Source organism: Cnephaeus nilssonii (assembly GCF_951640355.1).
Source record: "Cnephaeus nilssonii genome assembly, chromosome: 19".
Taxonomy (NCBI): Eukaryota; Metazoa; Chordata; class Mammalia; order Chiroptera; family Vespertilionidae; genus Cnephaeus; species Cnephaeus nilssonii.
This window is the reverse complement of record NC_137090.1, coordinates 32,423,773-32,449,669: the sequence shown is the minus strand read 5'-3', so window position 1 is coordinate 32,449,669 and position 25,897 is coordinate 32,423,773. Positions and strand designations below refer to the sequence as shown.

Genomic DNA, 25,897 nt, shown 5'->3' with positions numbered 1-25,897 from the left:
TCATTGATGTTTCTATCTCCCTCTCCCTCTCTGAAATCAATTTTATAAATATATATATCCTACCTAATAGAGTAATATGCAAATTGACCGTACCTTCACTACTCCCACCAGCCACGCCCACCAGGAAACTGTTGCAGGGACGCTGGGGTGCGGCCTTGGGCACCAGCGGGGAGCCTGCCCGGATTGCAGGCAACCACTGGGCATCGGCTCCTGCGATCCATAGCAGGGAGGCTGGGGTGTAGCCGAGCCCAAGGCCGCCGCCCGGGGCCAAGCCCCGACCCTGAAAGAAGGTAGAAGGCAGTGGCCACAGCCAAGGCCTGGGTCCCCGGTGCCGGCAGAAAACTGGTGCAGGCAGCCCGGTGAATGAAGGTCTATTGCACGAATCTTCATGCAAACGGGCTGCTAATATATATATATATGTATGTGTGTGTATATATATATATATATATGAAAAGAAAACATAAGAGCTACTTACAGTTGACCCTTGAACAATGGGGGTAAAGAAGTTAGAGGTGCCTAACTACCCCCATTCCTACATAGTCTAAAATGACTCTAGCCCTAGCAAGTTTGGTTCAGTGGATAGAGCGTCAGCCTGAAGACTGAAGGGTCCCAGGTTCGATTCCAGTCAAGGACACATGCCCAGGTTGCAGACTTGATCCCCAGTAGGGGGCATGCAGGAGGCAGCCTATCAGTGATTCTCATCATTGATGTTTCTGTCTCTCCCTCTCTGAAGTCAATAAAAATATCTATATATAAAAGCCTAAGCAACCATGACAACCGGACAACCGGCTAGTAGCTATGACGTGCACTGAGCACCAGGGGGGCAAACGCTTACTGCAGGAGCTGCCCCCTGGTGGTCAGTGCGTTCCCATAGCCAACCTCCCACAGTCCCTCCCCTCCCCGATTGCCAGCCAGGCGGAGGGACCCCACCCGTGCACAAATTTGTGCACTAGGCCTCTAGTATCAAATTAAAATGACTCCAAAGACTTTACTAATAACCTGTTGACAGGAAGCCTTACCAATAACAGCTGATTAATGCATATTTTGTATGTTACATGTAGTATATGCTCTATTAAAGTGAGCAAGAGGAAAAATGTTTAAAAACAAAGCAATATATTTACAGTATTTATTGGAAAAAATCCACGTATAAGTGGACTCGTGCAGTTCAAACTCGTGTTGTTCAAGGGTCAGCTAGATTCCCCGGTCCCCCTTTCAGTTGGTTGAACGTCATCCTGTGCACTGAAGAAGGGTTGCCAGGGCACATACCTGAGTTGTGAGTTTGATCCCCAGTTGGGACACAAACCGAAGGCAACAAATCAATTTTCCTCTCTCACATTGATGTTTCTTTCTCTAAGTATGTCCTTGGATGAGGATTAAAAAAGAATTAAAAACACACAAAAAAAACCTGGCCTGAGTTCCACAAGGCAACTATGACTGCCTGTAACACCACTGGAATGAGGGCTAGGCCTGAGTATGGAGTTGACTGCAATACACCATTGTTGCACACAACTCTAGAAGCACGTTCAACGGTGCAGTGACAGTCTTGCCAGCAGAGACAGCCCAAGCTTGATCCATTGTATCTGACTTCTCTTGGAAAGATGGTTCCATCTGTTGCCTGAAGCAAGTGCTAAAGTAAGACATTTCTTCTGCTAGAGCAGCGGTCGCCAACCGGTGGTCCTAGAACCACTGGGGGTCAGTGAGGTCTGAAAGGTTGACCTCTGGTTTAAGGAAACCAGCTAGAGCATATGGTTGTCCCTATTAGCTTCCAGAAGTCACTGTACCAGGGTGGTTTTTATCAGATGAAGGGGCCACCTTTATTAGGCAGCCAGGACCCGTCTCTAGATCGGTGAATTTGACCTTTTGAAGGCTAAGCTGGTGCTTAGTTCCTCAGGGTGAACTACAGCCCTTGAACCTTTCCTCTACTAGATAAGTTCCCATCATTGGGCCTCTTCTCAGGGCGCCAAGAGTAAGGCACTTAATGCTGATTGGATCATCTTTACAGTAAATCTAGGTGAGCAGGATTACTCTCATTTCACCAGCGAGAGCAAAATGCCTCTCCATATAGCTAAGTAACTTGCCAAAAAGGAAGCAAGGTTAAGGATCCAAATCTAACTATGGCAAAATTAAAGGGAAGCTATACATCTAGGAATTGCTGGAGCTTGAAACAGAATCCAGGCCCTGTCCCAAACCAGCTGAAGTCAATGCACTCTTCTGTTCCTATTTAATCTGTTAAATGTGGATAATCATAGGCACCCACTGAGGTGTATATGAAAAATGAGTACAGATGAGAAAATCCAAGCACTTTGTTCACCTCAAAGGCCCCCTTGCTCAGCTTAGTCTCTGGATGTGGGCTGGGCTTTGGAGTTAACATTCATCAAGCACTTATTTTGTGCTAGGAACATGCTTTGTCTCATTAAATCTTCAATACAGCCTACTAAAATAGGTTCTGTTATGTTGATAAAATGATTTCACTTGATGGTTGTATTAAATGAAATAATGCATGTACAGTGTCACCACCAGAGGGCAGCAGCAGGCATCTCTTCCACACAAAGCCTGGTGCACTTCCCCTGTCGTCCACCAGAGGGCGACCCATCAGGGCAGCTGGTCCTGGGGGCAAAGGCAGCAGCCAGTCTGACTAGTCCTTTGCCTTCACAATTGGGCCCAGCCTTCCAGGGCCCTAACCCACCCAGATGAGTCAGACTGGAACCAAATTAATAAATACAATTCAGGATTTATTAAAAATCAGGGCTCCCTGCTGTGCCCTCCTGGCACTAAGTAAATAAATAACCAGAAGACACAGAGGGAAGAGAAATCAGATTTCAAGACAGATTCTTAACTACCCAACTCCCCCTCCCCCCTATGGCTCTTGGGACATAGCACCAGCAGGCACCTCAGTCCAGGTAGAATGTGGCCGGCACCAAGGCATGTCTGCCCTGCCCAGGAGAGGAGACAAGCCTTAGGATCACTTGTTTCCAAGCCCTTGATGACCCCAAGACCTGCTCGGCCAGGGCTGAAGCACCAATAGGAGGCACCTGAGGGTGGTAAGGAAGGGGGGAGGGGAAATAGGGTAACAGAACCTAGGCTGCAGAAGCAGCTGAAAGGGGGTCCTGCCCCCTTCTCCAGGTTCAGCCAGTGCCTGACAGGTCGTGTTCCACCCCCCTTTGTCCTGGAGCCCTGTCTGTGCTCAGCTGAGGATCTTTCGTGGCAATTCAACTGAGGCACGGATGAAGACTGCATCATCCCGCACATAGTTTCGCTTGCGGATATCCTGGTGGGAGATGAATTTGGGGTAACCGAAACCCAAAGAACTCTCATCCAGGGAGCCCCGCCAAGTGCCTGGTTTTTGGAAATTCTTCCAGTTTGGGTCAGGGTGAAAGGTCTCAGTGACATGCTGTGGCTTAGCCAGCCCAGGGTCGCTCTGATCCAGCAGGGAGAAGGTGACGCGGCGGGCAAAGGGCCACTCGAGGAGATTGTCAAAGGCACCTGGCAGCACGCGAATGTACAGCGAGAGGTGTGTGCCTTCACCACTGCCGTTGCCATTGAGGAATGCAGACACCTGCAGCTTGTAGCCATACTTGTGTGTGTAGAAGGCTGGGCTGAAGCACTCGAGGTTGGGCTTGGCTTTGGCCTCCTGTAGCCGGCGCCCATAGCTGCCAATCTTCCAGATGAGCACACCATCACTGCCCACCGACAGCTCCTCCAGCTCTCGCCGCAGCTCCTGAAGTTCCTGCCGCTGCCGGCTCACCAGGGCACACATCATGGCCAGATGGGGCTTCACACTCTCCTCCACGTGCCGTGCCATTGCCAGCTTAGGGCACTGTTGGCAAAGCCCCAGGCCATGGGGGAAGGGAGGAGAGTTATCAGTACGGGTAGGCCCAGGGTAGAGGGGAGGAATGGGTACAGGGTGGCAGGCGCTCAGTTTTGATGGAGGAAGGCTGAGGGCATTAGGAGGATGAAGCTGGCCAGCAGGGGGAAGGACTGGAAGATTCAGAGCAGCAGAGCAGGGACCGCCAAAGGGCTCAGGCCCTACGTCTATGTCAGGCTTCAAGGACCAAGAAGGGGGTTGACAGGAAGAAGAAGGGGCATCTCACCCTGTGCTTGCAGCCGGAGTCTTTGAATGGACACAGCACCAGGGCAGTGCTACAGCTGTCCTTCAGGTGGCCTGGCAGGTCCTCCCGAGCCACGGTGCCCACGCCACACTGGTTGGGGCAGGGCACAGGCAACCTCGGGCACTGGTACTGGTGGCTCTAGGGTGGCAGAGACAGTGGTCAGCAGCTAACTCCCTGCTACCTGCCCCACAGCCCAGTTCAGGAAGGGCCTCACCTGGATGGTGTCAAAGACGAACTCCTTGGTACAGTAGGTGCAAGGCTGGGTGCGCTTGGGGCACTCAGAGGTGGCATGCTGGGCCAGCAGCCGCCGCATCATGCGGGCACCACACTTGTTCTCACAGTACACACTCTCCTGGGGACACACGCCCTCGTGGCTCTGTGGAAATGTCAGAGGGGCCGAGTTAAGGGATCCCGGGCTACCAGGTGCCCCACTCTCTCTCTACCCTCAGCCAGGCCCCACCCACCTCAAAGGCCTCCCCACTGAAGTCACAGCCACAAAACTCGCACTTGAGGCGCCGCTTAGGGCAGTCGTGTTGCAAGTGTGCAGGCAGATCTCGGCGGCTCAGCTTGGTGGGGCAGCGATTGGGGCAGGGGACTACATTGAAGCTGCAGGTATTCAGGTGACCCTGGTAGGAAGAGCTGTGGTTAGTGCCTGCCAAGGGAGGGGGAGTCCCCACCCCATCAGAGCCTCACCTGTAGGTGACGAAGTGGCCCACTCCAGCGGCAGCCCTCCTCGCTGTGGATGCAGCGGATAGGCAGGCCCAATACCTGTACCTCCAGCTCTGGGTCCGGGTAGATCTGGGGACGGGAATGGGGGAAACAGGTCAGGGTCGGAGCCTCCTCCACCCCCCTGATAGGCTAGCTCTACCTTAGAATCAGTAACAGCCTCTCCTGGGCTTCATTCCCCTCTGTGCCCAGCGATAAGGGGTACAGCAGGCAGTATCTGCTCTATTGCGGGATCCCAGGGTCCCCAATATGCCTGCACATGACAATCAGCCTGCTTAGTTGCAAGCAGCCCTCAAACCCCCTGCCTACTTCCCTCTGGTAGAGGGGTCCTGGCCCTCAGCCACAGGGCTGGCCAGCCATCCAGAGGGGAGGGGAGCACTTCCTGTGGCACAGAGCAGCTCTGTGTACCCCCACAAGCTGGGCATTGTGCCTGCCCTCCAGGGCAAATACGGGCCTCATTTGCAAACTGGCCTGGTGGGAGGGAACAGGCCACCTTTGTGGGGGCACATGATTCGGAAGTACTAGGTTGACACTGGCCCTGTGCCTACTGGCTGCCAACCTCCACCAAGGGCAAGAGCCTCTGCCTGGCTCTGTGGACCCACCTTGGCATAGTCCAGAGGAAGCTGGTCCTCAGGGCATTTGAAGACTCCTTCACTGAAAAGAGAGGAGACAGGGTCAAGACTCCACACTATAGCCCCGTGTGTGGCTCCGTGGTTGAGCGTCGATTCCCCCAGGGCACATGCCAGGGTTGTGGGCTCGATCCCCAGTAGGGGGCGTGCAGTAGGCAGCCAATCAATGATTCTCTCTCATGGATGTTTCTACCTCTCTATATCTCTCCCTTCCTCTCTCTCAAATCAATAAAACATATTTTTTAAAAAAATAAAAAAATTCTGTGTGTTTAAAAAAAAGACTCCACTCTATGGGAAGGAAGAACCCCAGGCCCCACCCCCTTAACGAGGGCAGCCTCTTGCCCTCACCAGACCGGTTCTGAGGCAGCCCCACCTGAGAGGGGAAGCAGTCCTGAGGGTACCGGACCCCAGAAAACCCCAGCTCTTGTCCTGGGAAGGAGAGTTCTGGGCCCAGTGCAGGCGGAGACAGCTGCCTCAGACAGCATTTGGCCAACAGGTGGCAGCTGGCACCCCTCCCCCAGGATGGCAGCTGGACTGGGAAAGAACAGGCTGCCCAGCCATCCCCTCCCCCCAGGTTAGTTTTCACTGGCTGGGCTGAAAGCTGATGGGGGTGGGGTGGGGGGAGCAAGGTGAACAGGGATAGGCTGAGATTAAGTGCCAAAGCTTCCCAACCCATCTGAGGGTGCCCAGCCAAGAACCATGGGCAAAGGTCAGCTTGGGGCCACCCACCCCATCCCTTCCCTCCTCCTAACGAGGGTGTGTCCCCTAAAGCAAAGAGGAGGAAAGGCTCCCTCCAAGGCACTGTGTTTACACTCCCAACCAGTCCTCAACCCCATGTCTCGGAGAAGGGGCTGAACATCCCCCGTTTTGCAGATGAAAGAACAGAAGCTACAGCTGAAGCAGCACCTGGCTATGTCTGTCTGAGTGCACAGCTCTGGTAGGTTCTGTTTTACGGTACAGCACACAGAAGAGAGGCCAGGACAAGAAAAACTGTCCAGGCAAGCACCGCCAAGACTCTGCTCAGAGCACTGCATGCAATCCCAAGCCTGTTGATCCTGCCCGCTGCCTGCCCTCTCCTCCACCCATCCCCAGCAGGCTGTTAGCACTCAAGAAACCTGTTAGCAGGCCTCCTTCCGCCAATAAGACCTTGCTGACCCCAGCCAGGACCAGTTACACCTGGCATGGCCTAGGCAGAGCAAGGGCTCACCCAGCAGGACTGAAGGCCCTCAGGCATGGTATTTCTGGCAGAAGTAAGTCATGTGGGAGGCAGGCAGGAATCGGGCTGAAGCAGAGGCCACATGGCAGCCCTGTCCATAATGTACTTTGCAGGACCTGGGCAGTTCATGCCCCAAATGCCCAAAGGATTTCTAGCACCCACCTCCTCTCCCTGACCCCACTACCACCACTGGCCACGCCACCAAGCAAACACATGCCCAGGCACTGATGAGGTATGTCTATGCCCACAGGGCAAGCAGCCTTCCTGGACCAACCTGGCAGGAGTGGGGAAAGAGGGGTGGGCCATGGGGGAGGGGGTCTGCTTGGCTGCTTCAGGAATGTGCTGACTTAATGGTTTTGGAGACAGGGAGGGGACTGAGGCAAGTCCCCAGGCTCCGAGCAGATTAGCCTGGGCAGCTTGGGGCCCAGCCAGGACAAAGGTCCGTCCGTGCTATGGACACCCTTGCTTGTATGGTATCCTGCGGTGGTGAGAGGCAGAGCCTGTCCAACCACCTCTTCCCTCCTCCCTCCAGGGGCCTCAGCAGCGAAATTCAGGCACTAGGGGAAAGGGGGAGGCAGGGGCAGAGACTGCTCCAGGCTGTGCAGTGGAGGCCCAGGCCCAGGGGAGAAGACAGGATGGGGGGAGGGGGCTGTGGGAGAGGAAGAGGGGATTTCCGGGAGGAGGAGGGGCAGGGGCGGCGGAGGAAAAGGGGCCCTGCAACCCCCTCCTGGATCCTTCCTTGAGGCGGTGTGGGTGGGTCAGCTGGGGGGCGGGGTGTGCTCAGCTGGCCTCATCTGGAAACCAGAGGGCTGGGGAAGGGCACTGGAGAAGACAATGGGGCTGTGTGTCTAGGGGAGAATGTGTGTACACTGAAGGGAGGAGGGAGGGGGGTGGGGGGATAGGAGGAGGGGGCAGCACAGCAGCTTGTGCGGGAGCATATGTGAGGGCAGGAGCCGGCCCAGGCAGTGGGGAACGGAAAACAAAGAGCCTGCACTGCTGAGATTTCCGCCAGGCTAGGGGCTGCAGAGGACAGCCGGAGGGACGGAGGGAGGGAGGGAGGGACAGTGCACTAAAGGCAGGAGGCCTAGAGATGCTCTCCTTGCCCGCACCCCTCAGCAAACAGCCTCCTGACACATGGCAGTGACTGACCCAGCCTTCCCTGTGATCTTGGACACGACCTCCCCACACTGGCCTGAGCAGTTCCCGGCACGGGCAGGATATTCAAGACCACAGGGCGCCCAGAATTCATCGGATGCCAAGAGCCAGGTGACCTGAGTCCTCAGAGAACAGGGGACGTTCGGTAACGCCCAGGGTGCGACCCCCTCCCTAAGATCTATAGGCCACCCGAGGTACTCAAGACCCCCAGGACGGGAGGGCCACCCAATAGGTTCCTGCTTCAGAGGAGATCTGAGCGCCACACAGCCCGGACTTAAATCCCAGCCAAGCCTTTAAGAAACTGTGTGACCGTAGGCAAGTCACAGCCTTTCTCTGGATTTCTCGTTTCATCATCTGTGAAATGGGAGAACAGCTGCCGTTCTTGCAATGTTCGAAAAATCCGGAGGTTAGTTAGGTGGGTGAAAACTCCGGAAGTTTAAGGTGCAGCGCAGGAGGGAGGGTTCTGTCCTCCTCTTCCCAGAAGGATTCAAAGTTCAAGGATGAGGCCACAGTGGCTCCCAGGTGAGGGGGAAGGGCCGGCCATGGGTCAGGAACGGCGTCTTTGCCCCCCGCCACTCCGCAGGAAGGTACTGAATTCTTCCGACCGGGCGCCGGAGGCGAGGGCACCCGGAACCCTACGGATCAGTGCGTGGGGTTCTCCCTCCGGGCCTGACATCATCGCCGCCCCGTGATGTCACGGTGGCCGCCCGTGAGGTCACCGGGCCAAGGCGCAGACAAAGGCCCGGCGTGCCTCCGAGCTGAGCCCCTCCCCATGCGGTGTGCCCCCCGCACCGGCCACCCCCGCCGCCCCCGGCCCGCACCTGAGGAACTCCTGCAGGCAGGTGTCGCAGAAGCGGTGGCCGCAGGTAGAAACCTGCACGGGCTCTCGCATGGGCTTCCCGCACAGCGGGCACAGCAGCCGCCGCTTGGGCTTCTCCAGGAACTTGTAGTCGAAGCCGGGCATGGCGGGCGGGCACGGGCGAGCGGGGCCGGGCACGCGGCGGCCCCACAGCCCGCGCCACGCTCGGGCCGCGCTCCCGGCTCCGGGCGGCGCCGACTGTTGGCTGCGGCCCGGCCCAGCCCGCCTGCCCGCGGCCGGAAGAGGGGGCGGAGCCGCGCCCGCGTGGTCCTAGCGCCCGTCCTGGCCGCGCTCCCCTCTCACCCGGGAACGCGTGGCTCTGAGGTCGGGGCTTGGCCAGGCTTGCCCCCTCCCCGAAACAGGGGCTCCTCTTTCCGCTTGAGAAGGGAGATTGTGGCTCCGCTTCCCCCCAGAGCTGGGGAGCTGAGGACAGGGGGTGGCGGGATGACCCTGACGCTAGATGGGGCGGAGGGACCCGGGGTACGGGCTGGGCCGCGCCACAAAGGTTTGTTCTCCCGAGGGTACAGCTCAGTCCCGGGGGCCACGTGTCGCCCAGGAGCCCGGGACTGCAGCTTCCAGGTGCTAGGCAGCCGAAGCCTGGCAACCAGATCTCGGGAGTCCGGCTCGGGAGGAGAGGCAGGGCTGGCGCTGGGCCAGAGGAAACTCAGCCGTCTTAGGCTGCGCCCACATTCCTTCCTTGACCTGAGCCGGCCCTGCAGCCGAGATCGGGGGCCCAGCCCAACCCTGGGGTGTTGGGCAGCCACTCCCCCCTCCTGAAGAGACCACACTCTAGGCAGGCAGCTGATGTTTTTATTGGCACTACTTCCAGTCATCTAGAAACTGGTCTGGTCCAGCCAGTTACCCTTTCCCCCAACCTGTTTTGGAGGAATGGCGGGGGGGGGGGGGGGGGGGGGTGTGAGAGCAGCTCCCCTAGACCTCCCTGCCCCAGGCAATGCACAGGCTAGGCCGATGGAATGACCACTGGAATGACCCTCCAGGCAGGCTCCACCTTGACCTGCTCCAAAGCACTGAGCTGCTGTCCCGGTGGGCGCCAGGGATGCATTTTCTAACCAGGCTGGAGGAGGAGCAGGGTCTGGGTGGAGCCACATCCACCTCCAGCCTTTTTCTGTCAAGCCTCTGAAGACCACCCTGCTTCCAAGGGTTAGAGCTGGCTTCCAACTCAAGGCAAGCTGGACCCTGAGGGCATTGACTTAAGAGAAGAAGAAGGGGTGGGAGGGAGAGGAGAAGTGTTAGGGGAATAGGGTGGGTTGAGTTTTACATATCCAGGGCCAAAAGCAGCACAGGGGCTTGCTTCATCAGTACTTGTACCCCGTGAGACATAATCCAGGGGCACGGATGGAGACAGTCATGCTTCAGGCACCTGTGCTTTTCAAGAACATTCAAAGAAGCAACATCAGGGTGGTCCAGAGGTGTATCCAGGTACCTCACGGGGGGACTGGCTCATCTGTGACGGCTAGAGAGCACAAGAGAGAAACCTCTGCAGCCTCCCAGAGAACAGAGCCTCCAGCAAGCACCCCCCACCTCTGTTCCCAGTTCCACACGGGCCCTGGACTCTGCCAGACCAGAAGTAGAGGTTCAAACTAAACTGGACGAGGGAGCAGAGGAGAAAGAATGCATTTGGGCCCTGGGGAGCAGTAAAGGCAGCCCTTCAATGAGGCCCCAAAGTGCCCACCCTTGCCCACCCCAGGCGGGAAACTCGGTTTTATCCCACAGCTTCTGCTTTCATTTATTTGGGGGCTAAAGATGTGTTTTAGTGATTTGGGCTGTGACCACTGGGAATGGGGGTGTGGGCAGGATCCAGCTGGGTTAGCCCTGTGTGGGTGAGGTGGAAAAAGTTATCACTCACGGCGTACAGCCAGGAGAGTGTTTCCATGGCAACAGGACACAGAAGTCACTGTGTAGGGATGTGTCTCATCTAGCTGCACTGGACGAGGGAGTGCAGCATCCTCGTCCCTCCTTCCAAGTCGACCTCGGGCCCCTTTGCCCCAAGAGTATACCTCACCTTCTGCCAAAGAGAATCCCAAAGAGGGAAATGGGAAGAGGACACAGCTTAGCCAGCAGAGCAGGTGTCCCCCCGGATTGCCCTACCTGCCCCAGTATGAGGTGGCTGAGTTCAGCAGATCTGAGCATGATAACCCCCCATTGCCCATGGGCCTGTCCATGCCCATATCTGCCCCCCTAGTGCCCACTAATCACCTGCCCCAATGGCTACAGTGAAGGCATCCCCACAGGCCACCATTGCTATCTTGATGCCCTGGAGGCCTTGCACTTGACAAGGTGCCCGGCTGACTCGGCGAGCATTGGTACCCAATTGACCGTGCTGATTGCTGCCGAACGTATAGCAGTCACCAGAGGCTGTAAAGGAGGGAAGGAAGAAAAGGGGTGCCTCAACTGAGGTTCCAAAGAGGCCAGGAGAGTCCCCTTCCTGCCACCTGCCCAGGTCCTACTCACCCGTCACAGCAGCTGAATGAGCAGTACCTAGGTCCACACTCAGCAGGGTCTCCTGGTCCAGGGGTGCAGAACACAGTGGTGTGAAGCTCAGCACCTCCTCCACTTGCTGGTGGGGGGCAGGCTCCTCCCCCAGGGAGAGGTGGTCCAGGCCCAACTTGTTGAACCTAAGGGCAGAGCCAGAAGCCAAGCCCAACGGACACAGTTTGCATAGACCAGCGGTCGGCACCCCGCGGTCCCGGACCACTGATGGTCCGTGAGGTCTGAAAGGTTGGCGACTGCTGGTGTAGACTGTCCTGCCTCCCAACTATCTGGGCAGGAGCTGATGTACCAGGGGACAGAGCCCACCCTGAACCTCCTCAGTTCTAATCCCTGGTGGGAAGTAGGCAATGAGGGATGGAGCATTAACAGCCAAAGGTGGTGAGGGGCAGTCTAGTCATCCTGAGGCACCTAGTTACCTGTTGCTCCCGCAGGCCAGGACTCGGCCAGGCACAGTGAGGATCATGGAGGAGTCAATGCCACATACAACCCGCTGGGCTTCCTGTCCTGGGGGCATGGGCACCTGCTGGGGGCAGTTGTAGGACTCCCTGGTGCCTAGTCCCAGCCGGCCTATAAGGAGAAACCAGGATGGGGCTAGTTTGAACTTTAGGGCTGGTGATGCCAGCCCCAGGCAGGAAACTCAGGCCGATGAGCTGAGGACCCCTGGAGAGGCAGTAACGGTGTGAGTGAAGGCTTCCCATCCTCAGCCCCTCTCTGGGTCAAAATCCTACTCCTCCTTTGAGGACCTGTTCAGATGTCACCGCTGCTCCTCCAGGTGAAGTCCCCTGCCATTCCTTGAGTTTGACACCTCTGGACCTGGGGTGGAGCCCTGACGCTGTCTGTCCTCTGTTATAATGATGTATCATCCCATCCCTCCCCCCACCAGAGTCCTCCAAGAGGACAGGATCCCCACCTACGTCAGCTCTAGTTTCAGTGCCCAGCCTGATGCCTGACCCAGAGAGAGCCACAATGAAAAGTGTTGGGTGAATGAAATCTCCCTCAGAAGTACCTGAAGGAAGTGATATCTGGTTCATCTTGTCTCAGCACCCAGCACAGGGTGGGCACATAGTGGGTGTACAGTAAAGATCTGCTGAGTGAATAAATGAATGGAATTGGAGAGAAAAGAGGGAGGAGAAAACGGGCCTAGGGGTGGAAGGTGGGTATGAAGGGAACAAATCATGGCTGGGGGCTGCTGTGAGATGGAGCGAGAGGCTGGCACTGGGTAGAGAGCTTACCACCATCTCCGCGGCCCCAGGCAAACAGTTCCCGCTCAGTGGACAGGGCCAGCACGTGAGAGGCCCCACAGGCCACCTGCACCATCTCATAACCCAGCAGGGCCTCCACAATGGTGGGCTAGAGAGAGAGAGGAAACTGTGGGCAAGGGGCCTGGACCCAACATCCCCTGTCGAGACCAAGTTGGAGGCTTCAAATCCTCATGAGATGGCTGTTTCTTTAAGTCACCATCACCATCACCAGCACTGCAACCACTGGGGAAGCCTGGTCTTTCTGTACTTCCCCTGATGCTGCCCAGAACAGGTGCAGCCTGGGAGCTAGTGGGACCTGTGGTTGCTGAAGATTCCCCTGCCCCCAACCTGGGTTTCAGCTCTCAGGCTCCTTGCCATCTCCCCGACTTCCTCCTCGGCACATGCAACACCCACCTGGCTGATGTCGTTGAGGCTGCCATGGCCTAGGCACCCATTGCTGCCGCTGCCAAAGGTCATGATGATACCTCGGTCTTGGGAGGGGGGCGTTGAGGAAAGGAGAGGGAGAGAGATTAGGCTGTTTTTCCAGATAGACCAGTCCAACCTTGAGTTGGAGAAACAATAAAAAGTTAGTTGGAGGGCCGAGGCTGGAAGAAGGAAATGGAGGATAGATAAGGACAGGGGTCTCTCTTCCCAAGTGTGTGACTTTGTTTTTTTGTTGTTTTTTTTTAATATTTTATTGATTTTTTACAGAGAAGAAGAGAGAGGGATAGAGAGCCAGAAACATCGACGAGAGAGAAACATCCATCAGCTGCCTCCTGCACACCCCCTCCTGGGGATGTGCCCGCAACCAAGGTACATGCCCTTGACGGGAATCGAACCTGGGACCCCTGAGTCCGCAGGCCGACGCTCTATCCACTGAGCCAAACCGGTTTCGGCAACCAAGTGTGTGACTTTGGACAAGTGACTTAGCCTCTGAGCCTTAGTTTTCAGATCTGTCGAATGGGACACTATGACTGCCTTGCCAGGCCTGTTGTGAAGGGTAGAAGAGATGTGTAAGTCATCCCTGGTGCTCAATAACTAGTAGAGAGGATCATTATTAAGTGAGCATTCTGTAAATGACAGGCAAGGAGAGAAGTTGCCCACAGCCCCCTCCCCTACTCTCTGCACTAACCAGTCAGGCAAGCTGTGAAGAGGTCCCCGCAGGCCACATGCTTGATGGTCACACCTGACTGGCCTTCCAGGAAACGGGAGACGAACTGGGGCTGCTGCTGCTCCACTGCCCCGGGAAGGAGGGCGCCCCCTCCGCCGCCTAGGGGTGGGGCCTGTGGGGCAGATGGTGTGGGGAGAACCTGAGCACCCCCTTCCTTAAGGCATGCCCCGCCCCATCCCGGGCTCACCCCACCTTGCTCACCTCCCACAGGATGAGGCGCCCAGAGCGTGTGACACCAGCCTTCTGCGTGCGCCCGGTGGCCACCTGAACCACCTCTGTGTTGAGCATCGGCAGCCGCAGGGGAGCACTGAGCCCCCCGCCCCATGTGTACACGGATGACAGAGGCGGTGGAATGGCTGGCCGTGCAGGTCCCCGGGGGACGCCTGTGGGGACAGCTCATGAGGTCTACTCAACTGGTGGGAAGGGCATGGTGTCTAAGGGCCCTGGAAGGTCAGCCGGACTTACCCCTGCAGCGGGCACTGGTGGTCCTGCTCCCTGTGCTGCCTGGGGCTACGGGGGGCCCAGAGGCCAGGGACTTCTCTGCCCTGTGGGACAGACGGACCGCCCCTCAGGACACGGACTGACCCTCTTTGGTATTCCCACACACAGGAATGATTGGCCCTGGGGACCCCTATGTCCCAGTCTTACTGTGCTCCCACTGGGTGCCCCCTACTGCCCAGGGCCCCCTCCCCGGCTCCCCGCACAGGCCTCCGCATTCGGACGCTGCCCAAGTCGGTGTGGAGGTTGAGGAGGGCACGCATGCAGAGGGGCTGCGCCATGATGTGGCTAAGCGGTGGCCGCTGTGCTGGCTCCAGGCTGAGCAGACTCAGGACCAGCTGGCGCAGCTCAGGGCTGTACCGGTCAGAGATGGGCGCAAAGGTGCCGCTCATGATCTTCAGCACCAGCGCTGGCAGGTTCTGTGAAGGCACCAAGTGTTGGGTTGGCCAGAGCCTCAGGCCAGGCTCTTCGGTGGTTCCAGCCCAGCCCCTCATCTGATGGGCAGTCACAGCCTGTGCTCAGGAGACTTCAGTCTGGTGAGGGGACTCCCAAAACGACAGGGGACCCAAACCCTGCTTTCAAGAACCTCTGATAGGGGAGCTGCAGCTATGTCCTCAGAAACCCCAGGTTGTTGGGAAAACTTAAGTTTTGCCTTCAAGGGGATCCCTAATTTGATGGGGGGAACTCTGCCCGCAGGAGCCCTCCGTTTGAAGGGGAGAACCAAGCCCTACCCTCAGAATTCCCGGTCCGCCCTGCCTTGGGCTAATCCCCCAGTCTGAAGCGGGAGACCTGACTCAGCCACAGAGAGGAATCACACAAGCAGGTGGAGACGGGGACGTTAGGGGGAGGGAGACAGAGGTTTTCCAGTTGTCCCCTTGGGGGTGGTTACTCACCGCAGCCTCAAAGGCCCTCTTGAGGCTGGCCAGCTCATAGAGGACGCAGCCCAGGGCCCAGATGTCGCTCTTCTGGTTGTAGGGCTTGCCCTCACACAGTTCGGGGGAGATGTAGCACGGTGTACCCACCACCTGCAGGAGGGAAGCTAATATTACAGCCCAGGGAGGGGAGACCAAGGGCCACCTGGAGACGGCTTCTCCCCCACGCAGGCCAAAGTGCTCCCTCCTGCAGGACAACCCAGTCAGGAGCTAAGGGGCCAAGGCCGTGGGGGTGGGGGTGGGGGGGCATAGGGCTGCAGAGTGGGCCGTGGCCCTCAAAACCTCCAGCACCCTTAAGGTTCCCTTCCAGGCCCAGGCACCGTGTAGGCCTTGCTCTTGCTGCTGAGGATCTTGGAGATGCCAAAGTCACCAATCTTGACGACCATGCGATGCTTGTCAAGAAGGATGTTTTGGGTCTTGAGGTCGCGGTGCAGGATGAGATGGGTGTGCACATGATGCAGTGCCAGCAGGATCTGCACAAAGAAGTGCAGGATGGTCTCCTCCTCCAGCAGGGAATTACAGCGCTTCTGGATGAACTCAGCCAGGGTGCCGCCTGCGGCAGCAAGGGTTGGGTCAAGATTCAGTCTTTTCCAAGCCTGAGATTTTCCTTTTATGAAACTAAACACCCAGACAGGGCAAGTGCCTCCCACCATCACACTACTTAGAATTCTATACCTCTGACCCTCAGCCAAGCCCATTCCAAGGAGGGAAGCTGGCTAATCCGTGTCTGTCTGTCTGTCTGTCTCAGGGGTGAGAGGCCCTTGAAGCCAGGCCAGGGCAAGGAATGTGGCCCACCTGGTGCATATTCCATGGCAATCATGAGGGCCTTGTCCTCCAGGAAGTTCTCATAGTACTCAATGACATTGGGATGGTTGAGCAGCTTAAGGACCTGGCACTCATTTTGGGCTGCCTGCCGCTCTTCCTTGGTCATCTGCTCCACCGGGATCTGCTTGATGATCACCAGCTTCTGGTCCGCCTTGCGCAGGCACAGGTGCACAATCCTAAGGACGCGGAGTACAGCAGTGGGCACCAGCTTAGCCTCCCGCCACATATCAAGCTGGGAAGACCTGGTGACTGGACGGTGACTAGACTTGAGAGGGGAATGGCATGCAGATGATCAAGAGGTCATCTACGTGCACAGAACACTGAGTTTAGGAATGGGGGGGACTAACCACAAACTCCGTGAGACCTTATTTGAAACTCGGTTTCACCACAGGCACAATGAGGCAAAATTAGTCTTCCTCTCTTTAAGTTTCCACAGACTCTGAAGTCAACTGCCTGGATTCAAATCCTAGCTCCTCCTCTTACTAATTATCTGGCCTTGGATTATGTAACATCATCATCTGGAAAACAGAATTGACCTCACAGTGTCGTCGAGGTGACCAAATAAGAAAATGCAGCCCTAACCGGTTTGGCTCAGTGGATAGAGTGTGGGCCTGCGGACTGAAGGGTCCCAGGTTCGATTCCGGTCAAGGGCATGTACCTTGGTTGTGGGCACATCCCCAGTAGGAGGTGTGTAGGAGGCAGCTGATGGATGTTTCTCTCTCATTGATGTTTCTAACTCTCTCTCCCTTTCTCTCTATAAAAAAATCAATAAAATATATATTTTTAAAAAAGAAAAGACAATGCAGCCCAGCTGGCATGGCTCAGTGGCTGAGTGTGGACCTATGAACCAGGAGGTCACAGTTTCATTCCCAGTCAGGGCACATGCCCAGGTTGCAGTTGATCCCCAGTAGGGGCTGTGCAGGAGTCAGGAACCAGGAGGCAACAGATGGATGTTTTGCCCTCACTGGATGTTTCTCTCTTTTTCCCTCTCCCCTCTCTGTCTCTAAAAATCAAATATATATATATATATATATATATATATATATATATATATATATATATATATATATTAAAAGGATAGCATTTTTTATTTTGCCCACTACATCCCAACTACATACCATGCTTTTCCTCAGTTCCTGAATACTCTGAATTTTTCCCACTTGAGGACCTTCACATATGCTGCTTCCTCCACCTGAAAAGCGCTGCCTTCACCTTCTGACTGTTCCTCATTCCTCCTGTCTTGGCTTTAAACTTCACCTCTCAGAGAAATTTCCTCGACTACCCCAAATAAGTACTTCCCTGCAAGGTCTTGTTTATTGTACATTTTTCCTATAGAGAGGGAAGACCACGCCTGATTTGGTCTTAACTGTACACCCAGCGCCGAGAGCCTGACACAGAGTCGGCGCTCCCTGTTTGTGGAATGAATCAAGTCCGGAATCAAAGACCAGAACCCTGCGCGGGCGCACGCGCTCACCGGGGGCGTGACCTCCTCCGAAGGCAAGCCTCCCAGCCGGGCCTGGGGCCGGAAGCTTGGGCGGGGCTTCCCGGCGTGGGCGCTCACGCCTCGGGGCGGGGCTCGCCGGGCCGCGATTCCGCGGACAGAGTTGGGGTTTATTCTCCCTCTCCCCGAGTGCTCTCCTCCCCCAGAGCCCTGGCTCACCCGAAGGCACCTCTCCCCACCACTCGGATCCGCTCGTACTTCTCCATCTCACCTCTCGGTCACATTTCCGGAACCCCCGCCGCCACCCAGACGCGGCGCGTGCGCGGGCCCGCCCACTCCGGAGCCACGCCCCCCGCCCTGCCAGAGAATTGCCGGGAGCCAGCGGAGTGACACGTTGGTTCTGCCTGGTCCCTCACCTGCAACCTGGGTCTGCAGGGCCGCTTTTCCAGGGGCCCAAGGAAGGAAAGGGCGACATGCCATTTCTTGGCGCACCCGTACCCTCCCTCCCTCGTGACCGCACCCGGTCCTCGCAAGGCTTCCTAAGACGGGAGAGGTGCTCTTCGCAGACCGAGTGAGGATGGGAAGCGAGGACTGACCTCTCTCTGCCCCCTATTTGCCCATTGGTGACTGTCTCGGAGAGAAAGCAGATTCTCATTGGTACGCCAACGATACACACAACACCAAAACTGAACCGACGCTCTCGGTCTACCGGGCCCGGTCAGTTTCTTGTTTGCCTAGGGAGGGGCTAGGGAAACCCCGGCCGGTGCACGTTGACTCACCTGCGGAGGATGTGACACGGTTTCCAGGCAGCCCGGGCTAGTGAACACCGCGCTCTCGTCAGCACTGTCAGCCCCCAGCGTCACACACACAATGCTGCCCCAGGGGAGCCTGCCTTCAACATTCGGCCAGGGAGAGCCTCCTGGAGGGAAGATGGGAGGGAAGCGGACCACGATCTTACTAGTAAAAGCATCAGGGAGAAGAGGAAAGACAGCCGTTTGGCCTACATGGGTTCTAGGCTTCTGCCCAGAGGTTAGTACGGTTGGTTAGGGTCTTGACCAGAAATCAGGTTATCAGTTTAATTCCAGGTGTCTCCCTGGCACCTCCTGCTCTTCACGAGTCAATACAAGCTCAGTTAAGGAGCAAGAGGATGGTGATTAGCTAAGGGATGGCGTCCCTATTTCCGAGTGGGTGAGGAATGTGAGTAATGGGGTGTGTACCTTCTGCTCCCATCTCACCCCCTCGAAAGGTGTCCGAACCTGCCCACGTGGAATGACCACTCTAAGGGCCCCAGGTGGGCCTCTCGCGGACTCAGGCCCGTGTTGGCTGTCGGACAAAGCTGCTCTGTGAGCAAAGGGTAGCGGGAGCAAGCGCAAAGGGGGAAAGCCGCTCACCTGGGACACTCGTGCTCTCACCTAGAAACCGATCGGGCCTTGGTTGACCCAGGAGCCCCACCGGGTTTAATGTGTAACCTTGGAGCCATCAGGGGAGGCAAAGCAAACACCCAAACCTCTCGGCCCCTGGGTCTCTGGCGCCTCAGGTTTCTGGCTTTTTTCTGCCCTCCCGCCGCACCTTTTCCCTCGTCCCCCACTACAACTTTCCTTTCCTCCACCTACCCCCCTTCACTTTTCTCACCCTCACCCCCTACTCCAGACCCGGCTTTTAGCTGCTGCTCCGTTCGCCAGAGTCTAGGCTGGCTCACCCTCCCCCAAAAGCAACAACCTCATTTCTTGCGGGGGGGGGGGGGGGGCAGAATGGGGGGACTCGATCCCACGCCACGGTGAGTACAGGCTGACATCTAGTGGCTACAAACTGCAACTGCTCCAGGCCGCTGGCCTGAAGAGTAAGGGTCACCCTAGCAGCCTGGGCAAATCGGCGTCTTCCCCGTTCCAGCCTCCAGGGAGCCGGGGCTGTCTGAAGGAGGTTTGTTACAGCCGCTTGGCCCCAGGAGCCCCAAAGCGGTCTGGGAGGAGGGGTGGCGATGGGTTAGTCAATAGTTTCTAGGCACCGACTCCGTGCGGGGGGGCGCTGTAGAGCAGGTAAACACATCCGTCTCTAGCCAGAAGCTAGCGATCCAGGGAAAGCACAGGGACAGGGCAGAGATCATGGTCCGAGGCGGGGCTCAGACTCGTACCCAGGACCCGGGTTTAAAAGTCGTGGGTGTGTGACGGATCCTGTCAGCTCTGCCAAGAAAGGAGTTGAGGGCGGAGAGAGTTCTTGCAATACCCGCCCAAGCGGGGGAGCCGGTGGCCCCGAGGAAAGTGGGGGGGCGGGTTAATGAGGCCAAGCGAGCGAGTCGGCAGTCGGGAGGCGCCAGCGAGGGGTGCTTTCGCGGCGGCGCCTCAGGACAGCCCCCGAAGTCTGCAGGAGAGAGGCGGGGCGCGGTAGGCCCTCCGGGAAAAGGGGCTTGCGCCCTCCGCTTAGGAAAGGCGCCGGAGGGGCGGGGGCAGGCGGACTGGGCGGGGCGGGGGCGCAGGCGGTTAGGGGCGGAGGCAGAGGCCCGCTGGGAGGGGACGGGAGGAGCGAAGGGGCCTAGAGGGCTCCGAGAACAACTGTGAGGCTGCCGGCCGGCAGGAGAGGCGCCCGGGGAGGACTGGCCCGAGAGGGAGCCCGTTCCCCAACAGCCCGAGGAGGCCGCCTAGAGGGCGGACAGACCGACGTCAGGGAGGGCCAGCATGCTCCCACTGCTGCACCCCGCCCTGCTGCTGCTCCTGGGCGCCACGCTGACCTTCCGGGCGCTCCGGCGCGCGCTCTGTCGTCTGCCTCTGCCCGCGCACGTGCGCGCCGACCCCCTGCGCACCTGGCGCTGGCACAACCTGCTGGTCTCCTTCGCCCATTCCATTGTGTCAGGGATCTGGGCTCTGCTGTGGTGAGTGAAGGGCCGGGAGGGGGGAGTGAAGGTGACTAGGGGATCCCGCGTTACTTTCCCCATCATTCACAGGCGGGCTGAGGCCACGCAGTCTCACATGATTCCCTGTCTGGAAAGCTATCCAATCCGGAGCCGCAGCGGCCCCAGGGGAAGGGGATGTCACCTGGGACAGGGGAGACACCTGGGTTTCAGCCAAGCCCCTCCTTGCTCCCCAATTAATAGAACGAGCCCGGACTCCTCCGGGACTGTCAAGTCGAAGGTCCTTGGGAATGGGGAGATGAGCGCCTGCCTTCTTCCCTCCCTTTCAGTGTATGGCAAACCCCCGAAATGCTGGTAGAGATTGAGACTGCTTGGTCGCTTTCTGGCTATCTGCTCGTTTGCTTCTCCGCAGGTAAGCCTTACCCAGTAAACATTTAAGTAGGTGGGGGAACAGGGAGCTTTTTATAATCCCCTTCATGACCTTTCCCCCCATCCCTCTGCTAGGTTATTTCATTCACGACACGGTGGACATCGTGGTTAGTGGCCAGGCTCGAGCTTCTTGGGAATACCTGGTCCATCACGTCATGGTGAGAAACAAGGGGTGTGATATAGCCCTGGCACTATCAACTTCAGTCTCAGACCTGTCCATCAACTCCATTCTCACCATGTCCTGCATCTTCCCATGCTAGGATGCTAATTCTTGCCCTTGGTTCACTATGAAGCCAGCAATCCCTAACTTCATCTAGTACCTCAAACACTATAAACTCTACACAGGGATCAAAATTTAATCATGTTGAATTCACTGTAAAGTAGATCAGAAGAAAGCAAATAGGGGAAGACTTTCCAGTCCTCAATCTGATAGCTTTGACACTCCCATCAACTTCCAGTGAAGTCTTGGCATCTATTTCCTAACTTGTTCTCTTTGCCTTCTAGGCCATGGGTGCCTTCATATCTGGCATCTTTTGGAGCCGTTTTGTAGGTGGGGGTGTCCTAACACTGCTGGTAGAGGTCAGCAATATCTTCCTCACCATTCGCATGATGATGAAGATCAACAATGCCCAGGATCTCCTCCTCTACAAGATCAATAAGTATGTCAACTTGGTCATGTACTTCCTCTTCCGCCTGGCCCCTCAGGCCTACCTCACCTATTTCTTCATGCAATATGTGGGTCAGAGGAGCCTAGGCACCTTCCTGCTGGGTATCCTGCTCATGCTGGACATCATGATCCTCATCTACTTCTCCCGCCTCCTCCGCTCGGACTTCTGCCCCGAACGTATGCCCAGCCCACAACACAAAGACAAGTTCTTGACAGAGTGAGAGGCAGAGCTTGGGACTTGAGGCAAGGACAGCAAAGAGCCAAGAACAGCCTCATGTATAAACTGAGATGAGCCCCAAACCTGGGGCATCCAGCCTCTCCACCTTTCAAGCTTGCACCCATTATTGAAAACACTAATGAAAGCACTTCTCTGAAGTCCTTGTCCTTTCTTGGGCAAGGGGTGAGGGAAGCAGACAGACCGGTTGGACACGGTAGACGGGTGTGGGGACAAAGTGCTACCCCAAAGCCAGCCAACCCATATTGCCCTGAAATGGATGCTGATGAAAACTCTGGGTACTGGTTTCATACAAAGACTTCTTCCAGGGATAAAGGAAGGGGTTCTTATAAAACTTCTTGCTTGTTTGCTTACTCCTATGACAGAGGCAAGCTCTAGTTGTACAAATGTCTGCTAGCTGAGCTCCCACCGTCAAGGTTATAACAAGTATGGTGAAGTGCTAAGTGTTCCAACAGGGTAAACCGGCCAAGTCTTGCCCAAACTCTATTTAGTGTTTGCCCAGCCCAACAGAAATCAACATAAAGAAACGATACAGTGTAAAATTTTTATATTTAGAATTAGGCAGCTCGACTCAGTTTAGATGATTCCAATCTGAAAAACAAAAGGGAGTTTTGTTACTGGAAGTTGAAATGTGAAGATTAAGCTAGAATGTCATGATTAAAAAGCAAAATGTGGGCATAGGGTAGGGCCTATTAAGGAGAAGGGTGCAGTCAGTCAGTTAAGACTAATCAGCAAAAGTCAGGCTTTGGTCGCTAATAAGACACATCATTTGCACCCGGGGGGGTGGGGTGTTGAGAGGAGTTTTGTGGCAAAGGAAGCTTACTTTGTTGGCAACATCCAAAGCATCGTAGTCAGGAGCCAGTCGAACATATGCCTTCTTCTCGCCATCGGGCCTAGGGCGGAAAGGGCAGCCTTAGTCCCTGCTGTCCTCACTGGCCCTATACCCTCCACCCAGTCTTCTGGGGCACCAGGAGTTCTTTGTTCATGTCATTCTTTTGCAATAGTGGTTTGTCATTTGCACAGAGGAAGCGAGGGAAGCCACCAGGCTACAAACAAAGCCAATTCCCTTTTATGGGAAACACCACTGGACATTCAAGTCCAGATAATCTGACATAAATTTTCTCTTACTCTAGGGCCTGTCTAGAGGCAGGAATCAAGAAAATGAGTGTTAACCCCATAAATCAAGTCCTAGAGGCAGGAAAAGCTGTTGATTCCTCAAAAGTCCATACTCCATACAAAGGACCATAATTACAGGAGGGGCTGCTCATTTCTGACCCCAAAAGCAGCATCAAGGAATTTCATGCTGTTCAGATTTCCTTGGCTTCTGACCGAAGCCCCAGCCCCTAGAGCCCCACTCACCTGATTAGGGTGTTGACCTTGGCCACATCAATGTCATAGAGCTTCTTCACAGCCTGTTTGATCTGGTGCTTGTTGGCCTTGACGTCCACAATGAACACAAGTGTATTATTGTCTTCTATCTTCTTCATGGCTGACTCGGTAGTCAGGGGGAATTTGATGATGGCATAGTGGTCAAGCCTGGGGAAGGTAAAATGGGGTCACCTGGCCTGAGCCCAGTTTAAGAAAGAATGAGCCCTCTTTTGGAGCACAGGTGCATCAGATGATGAGTAGCAATCATTTCTGTCAGACTTTGGTCGCTGAACATTATCATCATTTGCACCCTGAAATCTAGACCTGGAGCCTCAGCCTGAGAGCAAAACCATGAGCACTTTCACTTGAAGGGCTTTCATCCTTTAAGTGATTAAATCACCTTTGAGTCCCCAAACCCCTTCATTCTTTATTTGACCACAACATTTCTGAATAAAATTTAAGACCTGAGAAGTTAAAACCAAAAAGCATAAAGCTAGAATACAGCATCTTGAAATGAAAATACAGCATCTTGAAACTCAGGTTAGAATTCCAAAGAATGTTGGTGCTTCACTATGAGGCTGGGGAGGCCAGGCCATTTCTACCCATTTTGGTTGAGAAAACTGGCTTGAGGGCCATCCATTCTTGAGAGCAACTTATGTACAGCTCAGGTTAAACTTACAGTGGCTTAAACACCCATACAGCAGTTTTCCCCCTGAAATTCAGAGAAGCAAGGCTCTGTTCACATGGACACTACTATCCCACTTTGAAGCTAGAGGTCAGGTCCCAGCCTTTCATTACCCTAAATTCTAGGTCCAAATGGGGGTAAAAAGCCTGTCAAGTGGTTTCCTCCTCAGCTGGACACAAACCACTCCCCAGCCTTTTTCTTTGGAAGCAGTGGGAGGAGCAGAAACCCATCAGTTTCTACCACTTTGATTCTACTCTAATTGGTGGTTCCTAAGGTCAGTTATTTCCATACACTGCTGCAGGCCCTCATCGTCCAATACAAATGAATGAATCTCGTGATAAACCTAGAATCATCACCCTCAAGGACTATTCCCTATATAGCAATAGGTGCTATGAGGGATGAACTAAATCTGGGGCTCCAAAACAAAGAACAGAAGTCCTATATTTTATACTTCCAAGAAAGTGGACTTTAAAACCCTAACATATAGTGATAATGAACCTAACAACTAATTCCTGCCAACAGTGTAAAAAATGTCTCTTATTGTTCTTTAAGGCAGTAATCTCCCCACAACCCCATCAAGAAGTACCTCAACATGTTTTTAAGAAGCCATGTTCTAAGTTTGGTCAATTTCATAGTTACCAATGGAGGATATCCAACATCTTTTCAAGAGGATGGCCAGTGCTCTACTGGGGAGCACGTCTGTGCCCTTCCCTTCCCCCGCCCCCCCCCCCCCCCAGGTGCATCACCTTTGCCTTTCTCTCTCTCCCCTAAGCTCCAAGGGCCCCTTCTGCCTCTGCCTCCAAGTTGTTTCCTGAGCCTACACAGCCCAGCTAGTTCACTGCTACTACCTAAGTAGCTTTCTAAATAAATTTTCTCTTATAATGGGGGCGGGGGGAGGGACAATACTGACTTGTTTCTCCTGGGTGCGCTCTTCCGAGGATATTTAGGCTGCCTCCGGAGCCTTAGTGTCTTTGGCCTTCGGAAGGTGGGTGACGTGCGGATCTTCTTTTTTTTGTGGCTGTGGACGCCTTTCAACACTGCTTTCTTTGCCTTCAAAGCCTTTGCTTTGGCTTCGGCTTTGGGAGGGGCAGGGGCTGAGAAAAGGAAAGAGAATGAGGAATTCAGAAATCGGATCACTTCCGGCCTAAAGAACGGTAGCGGGCGCACCAGGCCACATGTGCATCAGTGGTTCCTTTGGAGACATCACAAGTCTCAGCTTAAAAGTTTTTCCATCATATGCACAGTTATTGGGGCAAACTTGGGAGTAACTCCAGGGAACGCGTGCTAGGAGTTGTATATATAACATCTCACAGCCACCCTGGGAGGGTATAGAGCCGTATATAATAGAGTAAAAAAACTAAAGTCAGGAAAGTTGAGGGTGGAGACATGGAGTGGCGGCCTGTGGATGCGTGTAGTCCCCACAGTCGACTATGTGGCTGTCGGCTCCCTCCGCAACCCCCTTCAAGTGGAGCCCAGCCCATGTGGCTGGGCCCACGCGCGCCGTAGCGTGGCCGAAACGAAACGGGCAGAGCAGCTCCGGAGCTGACACCCCAAGTCTTAGCACAGCCACCGTCCTTTCAGTTAGTTCACCCTGCGGGGATCCCAGGCCAGCCAGCAGTGTTCCTCCCAAACCCCACCACACACCTTCCTTCTTAGCTTTCGGCGCCATCTTCGTAAAAAGGGTTTACGAGACTTGTTCCCACGGGCTTATAGAGCCAAGTATCACCGAAACCTCGCGATGTTTTCTACTTAAAGCTGGTTGGATGATCTGTAGCGCGGCGCCCGCTGGGAATAGTAGTTAGGTTTCATTTCCTCAAGAGGGACTAAGCATGCGCCGCCACCCCGCCCCTCGGAGGACCTAAGCTTCTTGGGGGTTGTAGTTTATTTATCTGCTGTGGCGGTTGGAAGGTGTAGCGGACAGCCACTCGAGTCTGGTCCTGAGCGCTTCCCATCTCCAGCAACTTCGGGGGAAAGGATTGCAAGTTCCAGGAGACAGTAGCACTGCGAACTGTAATGAATATAATTAGATTAGCTCGGGCGAGTGAAGCAAAGTTCTAGAACGTTAGAGCAGAATTTGTCAGGCCCAACTCCCTCAAACATTTGTGTAAATTGAGGTCCCGAGAGGATACGTGGCTTATCAATAATGGTGATTTGGTGGCAAAAAATAAAAATAGAAATGGAGTCACGCAGAGGGGAGGAGAAAAGTACCAGAGGAGGTAGAAGGTGGCAACATCTCCCCTCTTTGCCCATGACAGTCTGATTTCATGTGTGTTCCTGACAAGACTCATGAAGAAATTCTAGCAATATTCCAAACACCCAGCGCACAGGCTTCAGCACTCGCTAATTCTTCTTGGG

The 25,897-nt window shown here is 55.4% G+C and overlaps 4 protein-coding genes across 7 annotated transcripts; 1 reads left to right on the top strand and 3 right to left on the bottom strand.

Annotated features, from left to right (window-relative positions):
* Positions 1-2,719: 2,719 nt before the first annotated feature.
* On the bottom strand, positions 2,720-8,923 carry TRAF4 (TNF receptor associated factor 4). Its single transcript, XM_079797058.1, has 7 exons — positions 8,657-8,923; positions 5,438-5,489; positions 4,803-4,907; positions 4,574-4,735; positions 4,324-4,485; positions 4,092-4,247; positions 2,720-3,817 (listed from the first exon to the last, which is right to left on the bottom strand). The coding sequence occupies exons 1-7, from the start codon at positions 8,797-8,799 to the stop codon at positions 3,185-3,187; spliced, it is 1,413 nt and encodes a 470-aa protein (XP_079653184.1). The 5' UTR covers positions 8,800-8,923; the 3' UTR covers positions 2,720-3,184.
* Positions 8,924-9,062: 139 nt separating this feature from the next.
* On the bottom strand, positions 9,063-19,054 carry NEK8 (NIMA related kinase 8). 4 transcript variants are annotated; one of them, XM_079797056.1, is made up of 16 exons: positions 18,726-19,054; positions 18,093-18,232; positions 15,843-16,048; positions 15,368-15,600; positions 15,009-15,140; positions 14,266-14,534; positions 14,083-14,162; positions 13,819-14,000; positions 13,579-13,729; positions 12,861-12,937; positions 12,438-12,555; positions 11,622-11,772; positions 11,167-11,330; positions 10,912-11,070; positions 10,562-10,720; positions 9,063-10,168 (listed from the first exon to the last, which is right to left on the bottom strand). In XM_079797056.1, exons 3-16 carry the CDS (start codon positions 15,976-15,978, stop codon positions 10,140-10,142), a joined length of 2,040 nt encoding a protein of 679 aa, XP_079653182.1. In that variant the 5' UTR covers positions 15,979-16,048; positions 18,093-18,232; positions 18,726-19,054; the 3' UTR covers positions 9,063-10,139. The 4 variants fall into 4 exon arrangements, with proteins under 4 accessions (XP_079653182.1, XP_079653179.1, XP_079653180.1 ...); XM_079797053.1 differs by lacking the exons at positions 18,093-18,232; positions 18,726-19,054 and adding an exon at positions 17,585-18,072; XM_079797054.1 differs by lacking the exons at positions 18,093-18,232; positions 18,726-19,054 and adding an exon at positions 17,533-17,614.
* Positions 19,055-19,808: 754 nt separating this feature from the next.
* Positions 19,809-21,902, top strand: TLCD1 (TLC domain containing 1). Its single transcript, XM_079798463.1, has 4 exons — positions 19,809-20,179; positions 20,488-20,570; positions 20,663-20,745; positions 21,092-21,902. The coding sequence occupies exons 1-4, from the start codon at positions 19,986-19,988 to the stop codon at positions 21,473-21,475; spliced, it is 744 nt and encodes a 247-aa protein (XP_079654589.1). The 5' UTR covers positions 19,809-19,985; the 3' UTR covers positions 21,476-21,902.
* A 117-nt stretch (positions 21,903-22,019) lies between these two features.
* RPL23A (ribosomal protein L23a) lies at positions 22,020-25,317 on the bottom strand. Its single transcript, XM_079798464.1, has 5 exons — positions 25,187-25,317; positions 24,453-24,636; positions 22,849-23,025; positions 22,313-22,382; positions 22,020-22,080 (listed from the first exon to the last, which is right to left on the bottom strand). The coding sequence occupies exons 1-5, from the start codon at positions 25,209-25,211 to the stop codon at positions 22,066-22,068; spliced, it is 471 nt and encodes a 156-aa protein (XP_079654590.1). The 5' UTR covers positions 25,212-25,317; the 3' UTR covers positions 22,020-22,065.
* Between the last annotated feature and the right edge of the window lie 580 nt (positions 25,318-25,897).

Excerpts from the sequence above, each read along its gene's own strand:
- NEK8 (XM_079797053.1), bottom strand. The coding sequence starts at position 17,793 with ATGGCATGTCGCCCTTTCCTTCCTTGGGCCCCTGGAAAAGCGGCCCTG. Across the intron at positions 14,535-15,008 it reads AGAGGGCCTTTGAGGCTGCG|AACCTGCCAGCGCTGGTGCT; the intron begins GTGAGTAACCAC and ends GTGCCTTCACAG. Across the intron at positions 11,773-12,437 it reads CTGGGGCCGCGGAGATGGTG|GCCGGCTGGGACTAGGCACC; the intron begins GTAAGCTCTCTA and ends TTCTCCTTATAG.
- TLCD1 (XM_079798463.1), top strand. The coding sequence starts at position 19,986 with ATGCTCCCACTGCTGCACCCCGCCCTGCTGCTGCTCCTGGGCGCCACG. Across the intron at positions 20,180-20,487 it reads GGGATCTGGGCTCTGCTGTG|TGTATGGCAAACCCCCGAAA; the intron begins GTGAGTGAAGGG and ends CCTCCCTTTCAG. Across the intron at positions 20,571-20,662 it reads GCTCGTTTGCTTCTCCGCAG|GTTATTTCATTCACGACACG; the intron begins GTAAGCCTTACC and ends TCCCTCTGCTAG.
- TRAF4 (XM_079797058.1), bottom strand. The coding sequence starts at position 8,799 with ATGCCCGGCTTCGACTACAAGTTCCTGGAGAAGCCCAAGCGGCGGCTG. Across the intron at positions 4,908-5,437 it reads TTCCTCTGGACTATGCCAAG|ATCTACCCGGACCCAGAGCT; the intron begins GTGGGTCCACAG and ends TCCCGTCCCCAG. Across the intron at positions 4,248-4,323 it reads TCGTCTTTGACACCATCCAG|AGCCACCAGTACCAGTGCCC; the intron begins GTGAGGCCCTTC and ends CTGCCACCCTAG.
- RPL23A (XM_079798464.1), bottom strand. The coding sequence starts at position 25,211 with ATGGCGCCGAAAGCTAAGAAGGAAG. Across the intron at positions 23,026-24,452 it reads AGCGCACCCAGGAGAAACAA|GCTTGACCACTATGCCATCA; the intron begins GTCAGTATTGTC and ends TACCTTCCCCAG. Across the intron at positions 22,383-22,848 it reads AAGGTCAACACCCTAATCAG|GCCCGATGGCGAGAAGAAGG; the intron begins GTGAGTGGGGCT and ends TTTCCGCCCTAG.